This window comes from Mastigoproctus giganteus, chromosome 7 (genome assembly GCF_048544385.1).
Source record: "Mastigoproctus giganteus isolate SK-2022 chromosome 7, ASM4854438v1, whole genome shotgun sequence".
NCBI lineage: Eukaryota > Metazoa > Arthropoda > Arachnida > Uropygi > Thelyphonidae > Mastigoproctus > Mastigoproctus giganteus.
In genome coordinates, this window is record NC_143581.1 from 41,692,795 (window position 1) to 41,714,628 (window position 21,834).

The following is a 21,834-nucleotide window of genomic DNA, read 5'->3' on the forward strand; positions in this document are numbered from 1 at the left end:
TCTGGAGAAAGTCAAGTAGCAAAGAGAGGAAGTAAAAGAGCTCCAAGTGATTAGTGGAGTTGGGAGAACGGTAGAGACAACAGATGAATTTGACACAATGAGGTAGAGAGATTTTAAGCCTGAGAAGATCGAAGAGAAGGGATTCCAAATTATCAAGCCTCTGACAGGGAATATATCGGAACGGACATATGCACAAGTACCACCTCTGAGGCGAAAGGAATCATACAGCGAATAATTTGAGCAACTGAGATTCTGTCTGAAAAAGCACATGGGGCTTGGCAGACTGCAAGTGGAAATGGACATCGTTGAGATTAGAATTGAGACCACATATATTTGTTAAATTAACTAGGAAGTGTTTGGAGATAAGTGTTAGGGTTACATTTGTAAGTGTCTGCAACTGGCAGAAGTGAAAGCAATTCTAGCACTGCTACTATTGGAATATATGCAGCTGCCTGAAAAGCAAGGTACTGGAAATGTCAAGGCCTGTTGTGGGTTACGAAGGAAGGAGGAAATACACGGGCTATGTTAGGGTAACTAAGAACAAGAATAGGTGCACATATACTTGCATGTACACCAATGCTAGGAGCATAGTAAATAAATTCAAAGAATTTGAAGTGCTACACAAGACATCAAATGGAGACGTGGTGTCACTTAGATATAAGCGATTCAGAATTTATATATGGGGAGTACAATGTATACAAAAAGAATAGACTGGACAGGAGAGGGGAGGGATTATGCTCGTAATTAAGAAGCACATAATATCTAAGGCTTGTTGTTGTTATTTGAAAGCTATTGGCGCAAGAGCAGCTTAGGCTATAATGCGCCTAGCCTAGATAGTAGAGTTTCTTATATCAGCATTTTTTCACTTTGCTTGTCGTTTATGGCACAAGTACCACCTCTGAGGCGAAAGGAATCATACAGCGAATAATTTGAGCAACTGAGATTCTGTCCTACACAAGACATCATATATATATATATATTTGTGTAGCTTCTCTATAAATGGTATACTATTAATTTTATATGTTTTGAAAGTATCCAATTAACTTAAGGAAGGAGAAAACTTTGGTAATATTTGGCTGGTCATCTAAAATTGTTTTAAGAATTAGGTTGTTTTGTTTATTCATTATTGATTGAAAGGCTCTTTGACGTTCTCTATGAAATTTTAGACAGTTCACCATGAAGTGATGTATAGTCAGCGGAACTTGACAGTTTTGGCATTGAGGGGGGCCTTCACCTCTGAGTAGAAGAGTGAGTCATATGTGTATGCCCAATTCACAAATCGAGCGAGGATAACTTCTTCCTGTCTATTCGATCAGAAGCTAGTAGGCTACGTTCGAAGCGTTTCTTTAATTAGACAAAGTTTGTTGTTAGTCTGATCTAGCCAGTGTTGTTCCCATTGTTTTATACTGCTTTGTTGAATCAAGGATTTGTAATCTGTATATGGCATTGTGTGAAAGGCATAATCAGAGGTGGAAGCTTCTTTTGCTGCTTTGTCTGCTCTTTCGTTTCCAGTTATTCCTGAATGGCCTGGGATCCAGCAGAATCTGATATTGTGATTTCTTTGTAATAGCTTTGATACTGAAAATTGGATATGTTGTAGGATTGGGTGTCCTTTGGTATTTGCATTCTGCAAGGCAGTAACAGAGCTAAGCGAGTCAGTAAAAATAATGCTGTTTGCTATCTGTTTATGTTTGATTTGGTTTATAGCCATTGAAATGGCTTGTAATTTGGCAGTAAAAATACTGCATTCTTTTGGGAGTTGTTGGATGAAGGTACAATCCTCAAAATGAATTGCAGCTCCTACATAAGTCTGATTTAGATCCATCTGTATATATGAAGGCGTGATGTGGATATCGTTCGTTGTATGCTGCATATAACTGCTGGTAGTTTTTTTTTTTTGATAGAGTGTTTTTCCCCCAGGTTTGAAAATACATATCATATATGGGTTGAACTATGCACTATGGTGAAATAGTCTGTGCAATTGCAGTAGCTACGTTGTCATAATCAAGCTCTCGGCTTAGTAGTAAATCTTTCAGACGGATGCTGGCAGGTCGATTCATCCGTGGATGGGCTTGGTATATGTTTTCCAAGTTACATCTATTTGGATGATCACTGATAGATTTTATCTTGATGGCACAGTGTAATAACAAGTTCTGTCATCTAAGCTCTAATGAAGGTTCATGGGCTTCTGCATAAAAGCTTTGTATAGGTGAAGTTCGAAAAGCTCCGAGTGCTATACGGAGTGCACTGGTGGTGTATGGGGTCTAACCATTTCAAAGCACTTGGTTTTGCCGAGTCGTAAACAGCTGCTCCATAATCTAGTTTGGCACGAACTATAGATCGATAAAGTTTGAGAAGTGTATATCAATTTGCTCCCCAAGTTGTTGCAGAAAGAACTCTGAGAATGTTTAATTTCTTTAAGCAAGAAAGTCTGAGTTGTTTAATGTGATCAAGGAACGTTAGTTTCTTATCCAAGAGAAGTCCTAAGAATCTTATGCTTGGTACTACTGGGATAATATGTCCATCAAGTTTAAATTCAGGATCAGGGTGTAGGTTTCGCTTTCTACAGAAGTGTATACACTCAGTTTTTTGTGTGGAAATCCGGAAGCCATTTGTTTGAGTCCATTTGCTTATTTTGTTTATTGTTCCTTGTAGCTGCCATTCTATACTTCGCATATTCTGAGAATGATAGGAAATGCTGAAATCGTCAACATATAAAGCTGCATCAATGATTCTTGGAATGTGCTCGGTTATTGTATTTATTTTAATAGCAAAAAGGGTAGTGCTAAGCACAGACCCCTGAGGCACGCCTTCTTCTTGGATGGAAACCTTTGGAAGGATTGTCTGCAGCCTAACTTGGAATGTCCTGTGTTGCAAGATTTGGATATATTTAGGAAGATATCCACATAAACCAAGGAGGTATAGGTTTTGGAGGATTCCATAACGCCATGCCGTATCGTAAGCCTTTTCTATATCAAAGCAGATCATGACGTGATGTTCCTTTCGGATGAAGGCATTCCGTATACTGTTTTCTAATTTTATAAGTAGATCTAGTGTTGAGCGATTTTTCCTAAAACCATGCTGTGCCGGGTCGAGAAGATTATTACTGTTCAAATACCACATTAAACGAGCGTTGATGATTTTTTCCATAACTCTGCCTAGGCAACTTGTTAAAGCAATTGGATGGTAGTTGTGTGGATTACAAAGATCCTTTCCCGGTTTTGGGAAAGACAAAATTATTGCATGATGCCAACTATCTGGAAACTGGTGTTTCTAGAAAGAATTTGTTAAACAGTTCAAGTAATGCCATTTGGGATTGGTGGTCAAGTTCCTTTATCATCATGTAGTTAATTTGGTCTGGTCCTACAGCGCTTTTCTTTGTCTGCGACAGAGCTGTTTTTAATTCATAAAAAGTTAATGGAAGGTTGTACTGTTCATCATTTCTTGTGGAAAAATTCAGTTTGTGTTTTTCTATTCTTGCCTTGTATATTTGAAAATTAAGAGTATATGATGTGGTTGCTGATGTTCTGGCAAAGGTTTCGCCCAGTGCATTGGCTATTTCTGAAGGCTGTGCAGTGATTTGTCCATTCCAGTTTACGATTGGAGGTGGATTAATCTGGTATCTGCCATTCATTTTGCTGATTTTATTCCAGACAGTTTGAGATGGTGTGGAACTTGTTAAAGTGGATGCAAATTTTATCCAAGATGCTTTGCTACTGGCTCTTCTAACATATCTGGCTCGCGCTTGTGCCTTTTTGAATAAAATGAGGTTCTCTGTAGTGGGACATCTTCGGAAATTATTCCAGGTTTTATTTCTCTCTCTTTTAGCGTGTAAACATTCTTCATTCCACCATGATTTTGATGTGCTGGAAGGTGTGATGATGTTTTTGGAATAGTCTGCTCAGCAGCTTGGATTAGTTTATTTGTTACATATTGTACTGCTGCATCTAACGGTTTTTGCTTGATAATATCTGCATCTAATTTTGCAATGGATTTATACTTTTCCCAATCCACTTCATTTACTTTCCATCTGGGATTTCTACATGACTGACATGTGGTTCCTGATATCATGGTAATGATTACTGGATAGTGATCGCTGCTGAGAGGATCTCTGTGTACAGACCAATCAAGTATTGGAAACAATGTTGGAGAGCATAATGATAGGTCGATAGCTGTGCCGTTTCCCGATGGAAGATGCGTGTATGTATGTGTGCCATCATTCAACAGAGTTAAGCCATTCTGTTCCATCCATTTTTCGATCTGTTTTCCTCTCCAGTCTACGGCTGTGTTACCCCACACAGGACTGTGTCCGTTGAGGTCTCACAGTATACAGAAGGGTGGAGGTAACTAAGTTAGTATATAAGGTGTCAGTGGTTCAGTAGGTAGTAAAATTCTGAGCGTGATGGGAAGTCTTGTTGTTGTAATTCTTGGTTTGGGAGAATGTAAATTGTTATAATGGTTATGAGAGATTTAATGGCTATGCGTACTGCAACTGCCTCTAGGGTTGTGTTTAGTGGAAGAATTTGGGAAGGAATGTGTGAATTTCCCAAAATTGCCACACCACCATTTGTCGTGCCGCCTGTTACTCTGTCTTTACGGTATGTGATAAAGTTCTTTACTGTGGGAGAGTCTTGAGGTCTGAGACTTTCTTGCAGGCAAAGACACAGCAGGGTATGCTGTGCAATCAGATCATATATATCATGTATATTAGTGCGGAAACCTCTGCAGTTCCATTGGATTATAATCCCCATTATTCATTATTTGGTTTTGGAAAAGTGTCAGACTGTTTCTTAGATCTTGCTTTAAGCTTTTCAAGTTTGTTTTTCCTTTGGAAAATATGGTTTGCCGGTATCCATCTGTTCTTCCGCAAAAACCTCTAGTACCGATTCCTCCGCTTGATTGGTCACTTCTGTATCCATTTGTTCCGTTGGCTTCTGGCTTATGATATTACGTTTTTCTGTGGCTTTTGTTTCTGAGTGTTTTGCATTGGGAGGTACAGATAGTGGTGTGTTTGTGACTTTCTCTTTTTGTTTTGGCTGGGATGTGATAAGTAGACCTTGTGCCCAGTCTGAAATAGACTTCTTTGGAGGAATTGTGAAATCTGTTTGGGTCTCTATTGTACGCAGATTTTTTATGACCTTTGCATAGGAAGGTCTGTTTAAAATAGTCGGGAGTACAGTTCTCTTAGCTTCTTGGTATATGACGGAGTGTTCTACTTTATATTGTTGAATCTGCTTTTCTCTTTTCCAGAATTCGCAGTTTTTAGAATAGGCGGAATGGTCCCCGTTACAGTTTGGACACTTCGGTTGCTCGGCTGGACAGTTCTGATTGGTATGATCTTGAGATCCACAGTTGGAACTCCACGGCATGCCATTTGTGAATGGCCATACTTTTGGCATTTAAAGCAGCGGAGAGAATTCAGAATGTATGGTCTGATGTTACAATTTAGATATCCGGCCTTCACCGATGTAGGTGGTTTGGGAGTGTTAAAGGTAAGTATCAGATTTCTAGTTGGAATAAGTACACCATCCCTAGTAACTTTAATCCTTCTCACAGCTATGATACCTTGAACTTCTTAGCTCATTTTTAATTTCTTCTTCTGAGACACTAATAAGGTCCCATTCAGAAATTACTCCTTTTGATGTATTTAGGCTATTATGGGGAGAGACTGCTACTGGGATTCCTCCAAAAGTTCTCATCTGAAGCAGTCTTTCAGCATGTTTTGCATTGGCTGTCTCGACAAAAATGTCGCCTGATTTCAGTCTCTTGACATTTTTTGGTGTTCCAGCTACACTTTCTAGACATTTTTGGATTACAAATGGCAACAGTTTTCCCAATGGCTGTTCTGATGTTGAATGAAGGGCTAGAAAGGTAGGTGCATGAAGCGATGTTATGTCTTTTTTTGTCTTTTGGTAACATTCGTCTCATTATCCTCATTTTTCCGACTCAAAGGAGTTGGATCTTTGGGATCTGTAGTTGTGATATTTGGATCATTCATGTTTGTTCCTTTTAGCCCTGGGAGGCAGGAGCGGTGCCACCTAGTGACCAAGCGGACGTTGATTAGTAGTTAGTAGAACTAGAAAATAAATAAAAGAAAGGTGTCTTTCCTTTCTTAGGATCCTTTGTGCTGATACCTTTCAGCAACTATATATATACAATAGAGAATTTGCTTTAAACTCTATCAATGTGTATCACTATCACTTTAGAAATCGCTTTATAATTGCAGAGATATCGCCTGATCACTAGAAACGCTTGGCACTCGGGGCCAATATCTAAGGCAGTCAACCAGTTGACATGGGGAGCCAGTATAATGTTGAGTCAGCTTGATGTGACATAAGCAGTGGGAAAAAAAAAAAAAAGAAAAGAGAGTAGGAGTGTGTTATAGGCCAAATTACTGTGATAAGTACAACAAATAACTGTACAGAAAAATAGACTTGGCCAGTAAATACCAATGTCTTATAATGGGAGATTTTAACTTTCCAGACAGACTGGAATTTGTGAGTTGTGTAAGTAACTACCATCAAGAGTAAGGGATTTTTGTTTTCCTAAAGGAGACTACAGTTGCCTTAGTTTTTAAATTCTATACAGTGGATCAACTAAAGTTGCTACCAACAACAAATTCTATATAGTAAGCATTCAGAGAAATAATCACAGAAGCTACTAGGCTTTTCATACCAACAAAGAAATACAGTCAAAGCTTAGACTTGGATATCAAATGAACTATTGACACACATGTCAAAGAAAAAAAAAAGAAATGAACGGGAAACGTATAAATTATCAGGTAGTAGTAATAATAGAGGCATGTGATGCAGGAGGGCAAGCATATGAGTTTGTAGCATCGGCAAAAAAAAAAAAAAAAATTTCACACACCCATTATCTCTAAAAGTTTGTCCAGTTCCTCCTTGAACTTATTTAAGCTATCAACTTCCACAACGACAGATAGAAGTTTGTTCCAGCAAATAACCACCCATCTATTCTACAACTGCCTTTCCTCAATTTGAACTTATGCCCCCTCAGGTTCATAATCTAAGCAAGTGCAAGAATCTGATCAGAATTCAGAGTGCTCAACCCATTCAAGGCCTCATACACCTCAATCAGATCATCTCGCAGGTGCCTAGTCTCCAGCCACTGCAATTTGCAGATCTTAACCCATTCATGGTACACCAATCTTGTTGCCCTTCTCTGTACACGTTCAAGCAACTCTACATCGTTCCTAAAATGAGGCCTCCAGATCTGTAAGCAGTACTCAAGGTATGGCCTGACCACTGCTTTAAACAAAGGTATAATCACCTTTTCCCTGCTAGCAAAATTCCTATATATCATTTACACTACTCCATGACCTGCTCTGGCAGCCTGTCTGCATTGCTCAAAAAACTTCATAATAAAATCAGAAAACTTCTTAATCTGACTGCACAATCACTCCCAGGTCTTTTGTATTTTTTACCACCCTAAGTGTAGTACCACACAGTTGGTACATTCCTCTGGGGTTACTACTACTCATATGCAGCACTTTGCATTTGTCAAAATTAAACTTCAGTTGCCACTTCTCAGCCCATCTGCTTAATTGTCTAGATCCTGTTGCAGTAGCACACTGCCATTACTGTCATTAACAACCCTGCCAACCTTTGTATCATCTGCAAACTTTGACACTAAGCAATTATACCTTCATCAATATCATTGACAAATACACAAAACAACAGTGGGCCCAACACAGAACCCTGGGGGACTTCATTAATAACATTAGTCCACGAAGAGCAGCGTCCATTGATTACTACTCTCTGTCTTCTCCCACTCAACCACTCTTATCTATTGTAGCAACTTACCCTCAATATCATACTGCTCCAATTTGTACAGTAATCTTCCATGTGCAAGTGTCAAAAGCTTTCCTGAAATAAAAGTATGATATCAAAATTATTTTTTGCATCCAGTTCCTTTGTAACCACATCATACTATCCAATCAAATTTGTCAGACAAGACTTTCCCTTAACAAACCCATTCTGCGTCTGAATTATTGCTGGAGTCTTGTCTGGATGATCCTGCAATGAATCTAATCAGTGATTTCACTATTTTACCAGAAACGGAAGTTAAACTAACTGGTGTATAATTACTCGTCACCTTTAGATCCCCCTTTGTGAACTGGAGATACATTTGCACATCTCAGGTCCATGGGGACTTTCCCTGAGTCCAAGAATACTGTCATAATTATGGCTAAGGGTTTGTTTAGTTCCTTTGCTGCCTCTTTTAATATAACTGGATAGATCCCATCCACCCCAGGTGCCTTTCTTATGTTTAACTTCAACAATTTCTCCTCCACTTTGCTCTCAGTTATTACAAAATCATTAAGCACCCTGTTACAGTTTTATAAACTTCTGACATATTCCTTCCTTAATAACTCCTCACGTGTGAATATAGATTCAAAATACTCATTCAGATTATTAGCTATCTGAGCATGCTCATCAACAGTCAAAACTATCGATATCAAGTGGACCAATCTGATTCACCCCCTTTCTTTAAGAGTTTATATAAGTAAAGAAGTCCTTGCTGTTTTTCTTAGCATCCTCTGCCAAAGATTTCTCATAATCTGCCTTCGCTTGCCTAATCTCCTTTGTGGCTTGATTATAGACCAGCTTATATCTGCCATAGGCTTCTGTGTCGCGTGATAATTTATATGCATCTCATGAATTTTTCTTCTCTGCCACAAGTCTCAGTTCATCTGGCATCCATTTAAGCCTAAACCTTGAACAATATTTCTTAAATCAGTATGAAAAGCCATGCAACTTCCACGATTAATTCCTTGAATGCCCCCCGCTTAGAATTTTCTGTTGGTAACATCATCAGTTGGTCCCACTATACAGAATTTAAAAACTGTCTGAGACCACTGTAGTGACCTTAATGGAAGCAAAAATCCTTCCCTTTATTCCTGATGGTAATTGTATCTTTAAGTAAATCCCACATCAATCCTACACTATGATCACTGCCACCCAGTGGTTCCTTTATCTGAAATTCTTAATGCAAGAATAATCACTGCTGATAACCAGATCAAGAGTATTACCCTGTGATTGCCTCTCGAACGTGCTCCTGCTGCAGAAAGCAATCATCCAATAAATCCACGAAAGTCTTACTAGTGTGCGAGTGATCAACCCACAAGTTCCAGTCAATATCTGGGAAGTTAAAATCACCCAATATAACACAATCTCATTTACTGGCCCATTCTATTTCTCTGTACAATTGTTTGTTGTATTCATTAGACCTATAACACTCTCCTACTCTCATTTCTGCTTTCTCAGTGCTTATGTCACACCAAACTGACTCAACATTGCACTTGCACTGTCCATCTATGTCAACTGGATACACTTCCTAAGATTTTGTTTATCTTAATCCCTTCTCTCTTTCTACCCTGTCTATCCTTACTGTACACACTGTAATTTCTGAATTCCAATTCTGCATTCCCAATGTTAACCCCGGGGGCTCACATCTGGTGAGTATGGGCTTGGCACACCCAGGGACCTGAGCTGGATATTATCATTCATTTTCTTGGTGATTCCCTTCTACTTTTTGACTGACTCTCTCTCTCTCTCAGGGTAACTTCGGAATTTTTTTTTTTCCCCGGTGCAGCATACGCCTCAGGCTTCCTTGCACCATATGGCTATTAATAATAATAATATATATGTGATATTAGGAATATCACACCACGTCTCTGATATCCCAACAATATTAGAGTTTGATGCGTTGACCAGCACTTCAAATTCATTAATTTTATTTACTATACTTCTAGCATTGGTGTACATGCACCTATTCTTATTCTTAGTTACCGTAACATAGCCCATGTATTTATTTGTTTCATGATGACTGCCATCAGTCCCTGAGATCCCCAGCACCCCAACCTCCAGGCCGCTGCACATTCTAATAAAATGTAGTGCAAGAATCACCACCTCTGCCTGTGGCTCCTTTTAACGTTTTAGTCTGTGAATCCTCCCAAGCTAGCAGTTTTCCGACCCACCTAACGCTGCCTCGATAGCATCAGAAAACACACTTGCACCCCTTCTATTTAAGTGTATCCCATCCCTGTAAAAGCAGTCTCTCCTGTTAACAAGCACAGCCCACGGTGAGAAAAATCCTACCCTATGCGCCTTGCACAATCCCTCCAGGGCCGAATTGATTGACAAGGCTCTCATCCTATACTCCTTCTACCGTGTCTGGCAGAATTGCAGACACTTTCAACTTTAACCCTAACTCACGACTTTCATTCAACACTGACCTGTACTTGTTAAGTAAATCTGCAGTTCTCTACTCTTAATGTCAATAGTGCCAACGTGTACAACGATATCACCCTTTGTGCCCTTAAAAGACGATATCTGCTCTACATCAACTTTTGCCCCTGGTAGACATACCATGGTTCTATTCCAACTATCCTTTTTTACACAATTACCTTACAATAGAGTCACCGACAATAACTAACTCCTGCGGGACCAGCCATTCTGCCTTGGAGATTGCCACTGTGTTGCCTGATGTACAAGATTGAGCTCTGGCATTGAGTTGGGCAGCTGAGAGACTGATCTTGTATTGCACCTAGCACACACAAAGACATCTTCCTTGGCTAGATCATGTTCTGTTCCAGAGAGTTCAACAAGCATTTCACAAGTTGCTCATTTTTTTAGGCTGTGATGTGTTGAAGAATCGCCCTCCTCAGTTCTCCCCAGAGTCCCAGCACTACTTCCACTTTGTGCCCATTGCTTTGCTGCTCTAGTCTGGGGCATGATATTGAAAATTAATAAGATCAATAAATTTAATTAATTATCAATACTACACTATCTAATAGAATCCTACATGCAGTGATAAGTATTATACTATCTAGTTTTACATTAGAGCTACCTATTTACCTCAATTAAAAATTTGAATTCTCTACCACTCTCTGTATGAAAACAATGGCTGCAAGATTTGAACGACAACAGTTTTACATATATTAAGTAGTAACCTACAAAAACTCAAAAATTAAAAATAAAAATAACCAGCATAACTAGAACTATAAGGCTACTATAAAGTATAATACAATATAACAATTAAGTAAATAAAATAGCAAACACATCACTTTTTTTGGAGCCTATAATCAATTCACAGCTGGAATTTGTAAAGAGAATCAGTGCCATCAAACATGGTTAGGCAAGCCAAAGCAGATTACAAGAAGTCTCTGGCAAAGAACGCTAAGAATAGCAGCAAAGACTTCTTTACTTATATTAACAGTAAAAGAAAGGGCTGAATCATGTTGGTCCACTTGATGTCAATGGTTTAACTGTTGATGATCCTGCTCATGTTGCTGACAGGCTGAATAGGTACTTTGCATCTACATTCACACGAAGAATTCTTTAGGAAGTGTGGGGGGGGGGGGATTGCCAAAAGTTTAACAAAGTCTAAGATGGAGCTAAACAATTTTGTGATAACTGCGAGGAAAGTGAAAGAGTATGGAAAGTGTTGAAGTTAAACGTAAAAAGGCATCTGGGATGAATGGGAACTATCCAATTATATTGAGAGAGGCAGCAAAGGACTTAAGCAAACCCTTATCCCATAAATATCATAGCCTCTTTAATTCAGGGGAGGTCCATGTGGACTAGAGATGTGCAAATGTATCTTCAATTTACAAACGGGTATCAAATGGCGAGCCGACCGGGCTAGCCGAGTGGGTAAAGTACCTGCCCGGCAACCCAAAGGTCGCGGGTTCGATTCCCGCCTTGGGCTTGGATCAAAGTACTGCAAAAACCTTGGGAGGTGCAATATGGCCAAAGAAGCCGATGCGCCAACAAATACCAAATCAAAAAAAAAAATCAAATGGCGACACGAGAAATTACAGACCTGTTAGCTTAACTTCTGTTCCAGAAAAAATAATGGAGTTACTGGTTAAAGAAGTAATGCAGGGCCATCTAGAGAGGAGTACAGTTATACTACAGTCACAGCATGGGTTTGTAAAGGGGAAATCTTGTCTGACCAATTTGATTAGGTACTATGATGCAGTGACAAAGGAACTAGATACAAAAAAATAATTTTGATATACAGGTATTTCCCCGACTTTACGAGTTCATTCGTTCCTAGCACACGCTCGTAAAGCAGGAATTTATCTCATAGACAATGTTAAAAATAGGGATTAATTCTCAACAATGAAATTAATTAGCTAATTAGTTTGTTTGAACAATGATTGATTTATCCAGAGAAATTAAAACAGCCTGTAAAATCAAGCAAATTATAATAATAAAGAAATTATTTATGACTTACAAATTTTAAAAAATGTTTATTCTTCATAATCATCATCAATTAAATGCACACTCTTTGATCACTCATTACTGTCTAGGCACTCTGTTTGTTGCACAAAGAGTCATCTTCTTCAGAAATGCTTCAAGAGGCATTTGTTTCCAAGATAATCTTTTCTTTTCTTTATAAATATCAATAGCATGCATATGCATTTTTTAACGGAATGCACAAATTGCAACTAACACGATTTGCGCAGAGTAACAAGTTTATGAAGCTTTAAAAATAAAAAAAAAAAAAGAATGAAGAGAAGATTCTGAAAATTTATTTATGGTTTTTATACAATTGAAGATTTCAGTAAAGGAGAAACACATTTCACCACAATAATGTAAAAAAACCTAAAACGTAAAAAAAAAAAAAAAATATATATATATATATATACTTGGATTCCAGGAAAGCTTTTAATACATCTGTGTGGATTCTGAGGTCATACTGAAGTGTTTCAGCATGATCCAGAGAAAAAAACTTCAGAGAACGAAGTGGACTTTCAAGTCATCACCAAGACCCTATGTGAATTCAAACTATGTTAACTACAGGTAGTATATTAAGTTAAAAAAACCTCAAAATTATTGCAAAAACTAACCTGCTAAGAGGTTCCAAAATGCACAGCCTCTGGACCATAAACAAGTGCAGCAATGTGCTATACATCTGCACTGATCGACGTTCAAACAATGAAAGTTCATGATGACCAAAGAAGTTGGCATCAAACAACCTCTCAAAATGAGGACAGATTGCAAAAGTTTAGGAAATTGTGGCTAGAGATCTGTCTGATCGGCAGAATGATGGCTGATGGCTGATACAAAAAAGGAGGCAATTCGTCAAATCCTGCATGAAGATTTAGGGAAAAGGAAGGCATATGCAAAATTTGTGTCACAAAGCCTCATGGATGAGCAGAAGTAACGAAGAGTGTCACCATGCAAAAACTTTATCCAGACTCGTCAAAACAATCTTCGCTTCCTCGACTGTATTGTCACTGGAGATGAGTGTTTCAGTATGACCCAGACACAAAGCTTCAGAGAATGAAGCGGACTTTAAAATCATCATCAAGACCCTAAAAGTTTCATTTACAGAAGTCCAGAATCAAGACGATGATGCTTTCTACATCCAGGTGCTCCAAAGACTACCGAAGTGCATTTCCCACTTGAGGCCATAATTCTGCAAGAAAGGCAGCTGGTTCTTGTTCCACGACAATGCACCAGACATTTTTGATGAAATATGCAATTGTACAGATTAACCACCCACTCTACTCTCCTGATCTTTTCTCCTTGGGACAGAGGATGAAGTCCTCTGTCCCAAGGAGAAAACTGCACCCAAAGGAAAGAGATTTCAGGATATTGAGGAAATAAAGAAAAATGCAACTACTGAACATCATCTCTTTGGAAGCCTTTGCGGACGTTTCAAAAACCTTTTAGAATGATGTAATAAGCATATTCAATCATGTGGTGATTACATTGAATAAAAATAAAACCATTTGATCTCCTTCACTTTATGTTCTTTTTTTACTTCAGCTGTTTGGGAAGTTCAATGGCAGACCTCATAGATGTTCGGCAGTAGTTAATTACAGTAATCAGGATATGCTATCCAAACATCTAAATAAATTAAATATGCTGAAAAGTGGAAACTGATGTTTAATATTAATAAGTGCAAGGTACTGCATTTGGGTAGCACCAATCCCAGAATAACACTATTTGGGTGGCACCACTCAAGGTAGTTGATAAATGAAAATATCCTCTGAGCAGCATACAATCTGCTAGAACATTCCACAGGGTTGTGCCAATGATATACTGAAACTTTGTCAGCAGGGATGAACAAGTGATTATAGCATTTTATAATGCAATGGTTAGGCCACATCTATAATACTGCAAACAGGTTTGAAAATGTCATTCTAGGATTTAGGGAAAATATCTGATGGAGAGAGAGTGCAGAGAAGAGCAAAAGAGATATCCTTATAAAGAAAGACATGCAGTACAGTAAACTGCAATCTCTGAAAACTAAGCATCTGTTTGGCGGCCTAACTCGAGTGTATACGGCTTCTATATACAGTATATCCTCATTAATTCAATACTAGATTATTCAAAATCCAATGTATTCTAAAGTCACTACCATTCCATGATACACAATCTACAATAAAATTTATTTTGAATTGGATCCGGTAACTTGTGAATAGCTTGTATAATGCAAAAATACTGCCAAAATGCTACAGGCAAACCATGCAAAATTTAGCAGTTTTACATTTCCATTCCAATTCCTAAGCACTGCATGCAAAATCTTGGCTGTAATTTGTAGTAGTGGCATGTGATGCAAGAAAGCAAATGTATGAGCTTATGCAGCATCAGCCAAAAAAAAAAAAAAATCACACCATTCCCTCCAAATGCCTGTCCAGTCCTTCCTTAAATTTATTCAACCTAACAACTTTCACAACGACAGATGGAAGTTTGTTCCAGCAATTAACCACCCACTGGCTAATGGCAAATTTCCACACATCTATTCTACATCTGTCCTTTCTTAATTTGAATTTATGCCCCCTTAGGTTCGTAATCTGAACAAGTGGAAGGATCCCATCAGAATTCAGCGTGCTCAACCCATTCAAGGCCTTATACACCTCAATCAGATCACTGTGCAGGTGCCTAGTCTCCAGGCACTGCAATTTGCAGAACTTAAGCCTCTCTTGGTAAGAGGATCCCTTCATTCCCCTCACCAATCTTGTTGCCCTTCTCTGTACATGCTCAAGTAAATCTACATCCTTCCTAAAATGAGGCCTCCAGACCTATACGCAGTACTCAAGGCGTGGCCTGACCATTGCCTTATACAGAGAGATAATCACCTCCTTTTCCCTGCTAGCAAAATTCCTATATATCATTGACAAAACCCCATGACCTGCCCTGGCAGCCTGTCTGCACTGCTCAGAAAACTTCATATCTGCCTGCACAATTACTCCCAGGTCTTTTTCATTTTCTACCACCTTAAGTGTAGTACCACACAGTTGGTACGTTTCTCTGGGGTTACTTCTACCCACATGCAGTACTTTGCATTTGTCAAGGTTAAACTTTAGTTGCCACTTCTTAGCCCATCTGCCCAAATTATCTAGATCCTGTTGCAGTAGCACACTGCCATTACTGTCATTAACAACCCTGCCAACCTTTGTATCATCTGCAAACTTCAACATTAAGCCTGATATACCTTCATCAATATCATTGATAAATATACAAAACAACAGTGGACCTAACACCGAACCCTGTGGGACTCCACTAATAACATTAGTCCAAGAAGAGCAGCACCCATTGATTACTACCCTGTCTTCTCGCACTTAACCATCCTTTTATCCATTGTAGCAACTTACCCTTAATACCATTCTGCTCCAATTTGTACAATAGTCTTCCATGCGCAACAGTGTCAAAAGCTTTCCTGAAATCCAAATATATGATATCAAAATTATTTTTTGCATCTAGTTCCTTTGTAACCACATCATAATATCCTATCAAATTTGTCAGACAAGACTTTCCCTTAACAAACCCATGCTGTGTCTGAATTATTGCGGCAGTCTTGTCTAGATGATCCTGCAATGCATCTTTAACCAGCGACTCCATTATTTTACCCGGAACAGAAGTTAAACTAACAGGTCTGTAATTACTAGTGTCAACCTTCAATCCCCCTTTGTGAATTGGGGATACATTTGAACATCTCCAGTCCGTGGGAACCTCCCCTGAGTCCAAGGATGCTCTCATAATTATGGCTAAGGGTTTGCTTAGTTGCTTTGCCACCTCCTTTAATATAACTGGATAGATCCCATCCACCCCAGGTGCTTTTCTTACGTTTAACTTCAACAATTTCTCTTCCACTTTGTGTTATGGGTACCTTTGTAATTCAATTTACTTACATCACAGAGAGAGAGAGAGAGAGAGAGAGAGAGAGAGAGAGAGAGAGACACACACACTGATCACTAATGATACTAAATATGTGATTTCCCAATATAGGTACTGTGCATCTTCAAGTGTCCAAATGTAATGTACTCAAATTAGAGAAAAATAAATGCACTTCACATAGTACAGAGAAAAAATATTTCCCATTGGAGGAATTAAAAAAAAATTAAGGAATTCACAATGGGGCATGTAAAATTTCTTATCTATATAATATTGGTATAAAAACACCATAGACAACTCTTAAAGGAAAAATTACGATAGTATAGTAAAGGGCACCATTTCAACTGTATCTCATATTGTGCTCATCCTTCACAATGAGATATGAATTGCACTGCCTTGAATAAGTAATGCTTCACTAATAAAGAAGATTATTGTTACTTAAATTTCTTGCACATAATAGAAAGCAGCTTGATGTATGCAAGTTTTACATTAAAACAAGTGTTGAATTGTTTATTATGCATAATTGCTCATACCTTCTAAAGAGAAAATATCCATATTTTTGGTTATTTGCTGTTTAAGACTTGTGCATAATATGTCCATTTAAATCAAAATGGACATACTTACTGAGGTTTTAATGTATAAGGCTCTAGTCTATTTAGTTGTGATTAACAATGAAGAAAGCCTTGTGACTGCATTTTGGCTGGCTGTCAGACAATTCAGAATATGCCTGTTGATTTTGAATTCACCCATGAGCCAATGCAAAGGCATACTGATGCCTGTACCACTGCTCAAGGAAACCACTTTGAGCAATACTGTGACATGGAGCCACCGACTGCTTTAAACACCTTTGCAACAGTGCTTCATGGGATCATCACAAAGCGTAGACAAGTAGCTGAACTTGGCAAGAAAGCATTATGAACATATGTCCCTATGAACTTCACTGGTTTGATGAGTAGAACTTACTTGCTCTACTCTGGTCAGACTTTTTGGATTCATCCTATATACACTTATGAATAATCATCATGATATAATATTTTAAAGTAACTGTTGGAAAACTCACCTTACTTTTGATTTTCCACCTTGGTCCTGATCATGTGCTTCAAATTCAGCAATTTTTTTATTAGAAATATTTTCATATTCTTGAACAACAATAGTGCTGTTTACAAACTCTGGGGGATTGTCATTTATATCTTGAAGTGTTATGTAAACTTTGGCATAATCTACATGATACACATTTACAGTTTCACCCCCATGGTCACTCACTTGTATGGTGATATTGAAGCCATAGCGTTGTTGCGGGTCTTCATAATTTAATGGCTGTTAACAGAAAAAATAAAATAAATAAAATTAATTTAATTAAATAAAAAATAATAAAGAATATATCTTACAATAATTTTCCTGTCTATCCTCAAATTATTTACCTAATAGACTATCTTATAACTATCCTAATTTTTTTTTCCTTCAAATCGTCAAACACAAAAAAAACATTCAGGTGTTCTTATGAAATTAGCATATTATAAGCTGTTTTGCTCATTTTCTTTGTGAAGAATAGGGAATAAATGATATGAAGTCCTTACTACATCGGAATTAAAGTAATATGCAGGGCACAACAAATTCTGGAATCTTGGATCTGTAGTACACCCTGCATAACTTCAATTTCACAATTACCCAGGTCATTAGCCAAATGTGATTGTTTGGGTTGGGTAACCAGCAGCACTCGTCAAACAATTCAAAAAGTTCATGGTCAGAGAAGGGTTTATTTTAAGATTCCAGTATGGGCTACACACATTTTGTGTTTATTATTTTTCAACACAGTCCCCCTTTGGAGTCAATACACTTTTGCCATAGATGCTGCAATGCATTGATTCCAGCTGTGAATAAACTTTTCAATTGGGGTTCCAGGAATGCATCTACAGCAAAAATTATGTTACTTTCAGTGGGAAAATGGAGGCCAACCAAGTACGGGGGGTTACGTTCCTGAGAAATGCTGCGAATACTGAGTTATGGCTCAAATAGTAATAAAGGGGTTCCGTTCCAAAGTATGAAATATATACGAAAAACTAGTCTAAAATTTTGTCTATGTATGTATTATATGTACCTTCATAGTATTATATGTACCTTCATAATATGACTATGTACATAGTGAAATGCAAGTATATGGCATCGAAATGAAAATAAGAAACAATTTAATATTAAATGTAATATTTATTAGAAATTTCAAACCAGCGCCTTTGCTAGCTAAAAAACTTATTCCGCCAGTGCTATCACCAGTTTCGCTAAAGTGTTGATAAAGGAGTTTTGCTTTTTCACAAACGATGAGTGAACTTAACGGAATTTTATTTTGAGTTTGGTCTTCTATCCCACAGATTAAAGCCTTTTCCATTTTTTCTAATTTAACATCACAAGTTACAGAGAATTTTTGAAGCAATTAGCGCGTTTTCACGGACACTACAGCGGATTTTTTCTTCCAATTTCTTGATTGATCGTACCATTGACTCATTGATTTTATAATGTTTTGCCACTGAGGAGACATTTTCACCATTAGAAATTTTATCTAATAACTCAATTTTATTCGCTAATGTCATCACCTTCTTTGATCTTTTTACATTTCCCTTGTTATTCGTAGCCATATTTTTGTACGGATTAGAAAGATCTTGTCCACAATAAAGTCACTTTCTTCCATTAACACACTCGAAAAAGTCTGTTTTGCACTGCAAAACGGTAGATTTATCAGTTTAAGCATATCAATTTATAAATTGATAAATTTATTCAATTTATAAGCATATAAATTAAAAGCAAACGACGAAACCTTCCATGACAAGCGCATAACACATACTGAACAAGGATTAGCGAGAAACATCCACGCTCGCGATTTTGCACCCCTCTCCCCCCACACCCACTGAGCCCTGTTTTGACCGGGAAAGATAATTTTAGCCACGCCCATATTTTTTTATGGCGGAAAATGTTTGCGGCGCTTTAAAATTCACATTTTTTTTAAGGTTTCATTTTATATTAAATCAGCGACTGCGAATACGCGAAACCGTGAATACAAATACAGCGAATAGTGGAGGTTTACTGTATTTCTTAAAACAGGAATTAGGTAAAAGTCCAAAGGTGCTAGTTCTGATAAATATTGGGGATTTCCAAGATTTCAAAGCCACACTCATGCAGTTATGATAATAAGAGACTTGTAAGAAGGCACACTGTCCATGTGGAACAAGATCTCTTCGTTGAGTTTTTCATCATTGTTTGTTTTTGATAGTTTCATTCACATACCTCAGAAAGGTTGGCATAATGTAACCCCCACATGACTGTCTGGCCTTTCTGAAGGTAATTCACTCCATCAGCATCTTAAAAACCCAATGCCATAACCTTTCCAATAATATCCAATCTGCGTTTCCACTATTTAGACTGTCCTTTGTCTCTAGCTGAGAGTGATGGACTCATGTTTTAACAATGGTCACAAACCTATCAAGGAAATTTGAGGTATTCATTTGAAAACAATGCAAACGTTCACTTGACTTGACAATGCTTGTGTGTGTTTTTTAAATCTGTTGTCAAAAACTTTGGAACCCACTCAATTGATACCTTTTCATAGCCAGAACCTCTGTTATTATGGGTTACACACATTCAGATGAGATGCTCCAGATGCTGGCAGTGTACTGAACTGTCACTCACCGATCACTCATCACCAATCATACTCTGTCATCAACTTATGGAGTGATGGATGCTGTGGGTCTTCCACAGCATGGGTCAATCTTCCAGGCTTGCCCTCCATTTAAATTCTGCAGACACTTCTTAACCATTGAATAGGATCCTACCCAATTGTAACCAAATCCTCATGAATTGCCTTTAGTGTAAGTACCTTTCACCAAATTTTGGATGACTTCATGGTGACTAATTGTGTCCATCTTTCCTCATTCACAAACTTTGCTCACTTCAGAACCTATAAATGTAAAAAAGGCGTTAATGAAACTGCATAAAACTCGGTGGGTTACTAGTGAAATGTTATACAGAAAGTTTTAACACTGTACTCGTTCTGAAATTATATCTTTGAATGAGGGGAGAAAAAGTAATATACTCCAGGCTTTAGCCCTGCAGTATTTCAATACTCCATGATTCTTCAAAAAGAGCATCACAGATTAAGAAAGCTTCCTACCTACCAAATCTCTCATTTGGCATTCCTTCACAGAAACTCTACATCAGGGTTTGGAAGGTGTCAGTTCCCAGTTGGCAAATAGACAGAGCAGACTTCTAAAAAAACTAAAACTTCAAATGTAATTGCAACTGCCTACATGTTAGTTGCAAGTAGCAGAGGCTGAAATGGCATTTGGTTGCCTACAAACATTTCTCCAAAATGGCCACAAAAATTTATTCATGGGCAGGGTTCTTAATTTGTCATTAAGAATGTGACCTGCCAGCAAAATAAAACTGGCTTGCAGAAGAACTTGGATGTCATCCACACCATTCCAAAGTAGGAAATAATCATTATTTGGGTTTGTGTACCTGTCAGTTGGCTTATGAAGCGATGTTTTTCTTAGCCTTGAATTTATATATTTTTTTCTTTGCTAAGAATTCCAAGACTGAAGTATTTGATATTATATGTGAAATTTCACATATGTGAAAAACTCCTTGTCTCCATTCTCTATATTCTCTCAGACAGTAAGTTCTCATAATCGGCCTAACACTTTTTTATACACATTTCCATGAGCAGAAAACAAAAATTTGGCTTAACATGTGATATCCCAAACACACTTATCAGCAACAGCTTCTTGCTAAAGCTAAAAACTGAGAATTTGCATTTCTTTTGAGATTTTGAATACGGTTTCCCTAAAGAAAACTATTGTACTAAGGTAAAACAAGGCAAACTCCTATAAATCATGTACACATGTATATAAATCTTAAAGTATAGTCAGGATAAGTCCATTCTCATAAAGGTGATTTCTTTATGGGAATCTGTGTTCAGGTTAGAAACATGCATTGTCCTTATTAATCCATAAGGTATCATTTAATTTAAGTAAGGAATCTTACTAATCCAAACAAAAAGCAGATACTGCACATCCACTGTGATGTCCACCTTTCCATTCCTTTCGCTTTTTTTGTGTGATGCTGAATGCCATCACTAAAACAGACAAGCTGTGAGTCATAAATATAAGTATGAATTAGGAATTGGTCATGTATGAGTGGGATGACACACTCTGAGCTGATCCTGATTGCCTTTGTCCTAGCCCTGCAGGTTGAGGTTTTTTTTTTTTTTTTTAATGTTTATCTATGCATTATTGTTAATACTACGTGTCTTGTTATTTGAAACAAGTTTTGTTTTTTGCAGCTTGTGGTAGTAGCTTTGCACTTGCTGGTTATGTACATACAAAGGGTACTAGGAACGTTTTGCAATATGACGCAACAATGAATCACAGGAAGCTGCTTGTTGCTGCATGTTGAGACATGTTCATACGTGCATAGTAGCCGCCGCTCCAAGTCGATGGGCTCAGTTATTCATTAGTAGTGAGAGTGTAAAGTGCTTGCGATGGCATCGTGGTCACGAAATGAGATAAGGACAGTTTTGCAGTATAATTTCGTGCGTGGTTTAACCATAGACCAGTGCTTAGAAGAAATGACTCTTGCACTAGATGATGACTGTCCACATCATACAATGATATTCGGGTGGTATAGAGAA

General features: G+C 37.8%; 1 protein-coding gene across 1 annotated transcript in view; it reads right to left on the reverse strand.

The window, feature by feature from the left end:
- The window catches only part of LOC150082844 (neural-cadherin-like), a 500,869-nt gene that overhangs the window by 207,086 nt on the left and 271,949 nt on the right, over positions 1-21,834 (reverse strand). The window contains exon 21 of the mRNA XM_090377625.1: positions 17,218-17,474. Within this exon, the coding sequence (XP_090233751.1) occupies positions 17,218-17,474 (257 nt within the window). The remainder of the gene's footprint in view (positions 1-17,217; positions 17,475-21,834) is intronic.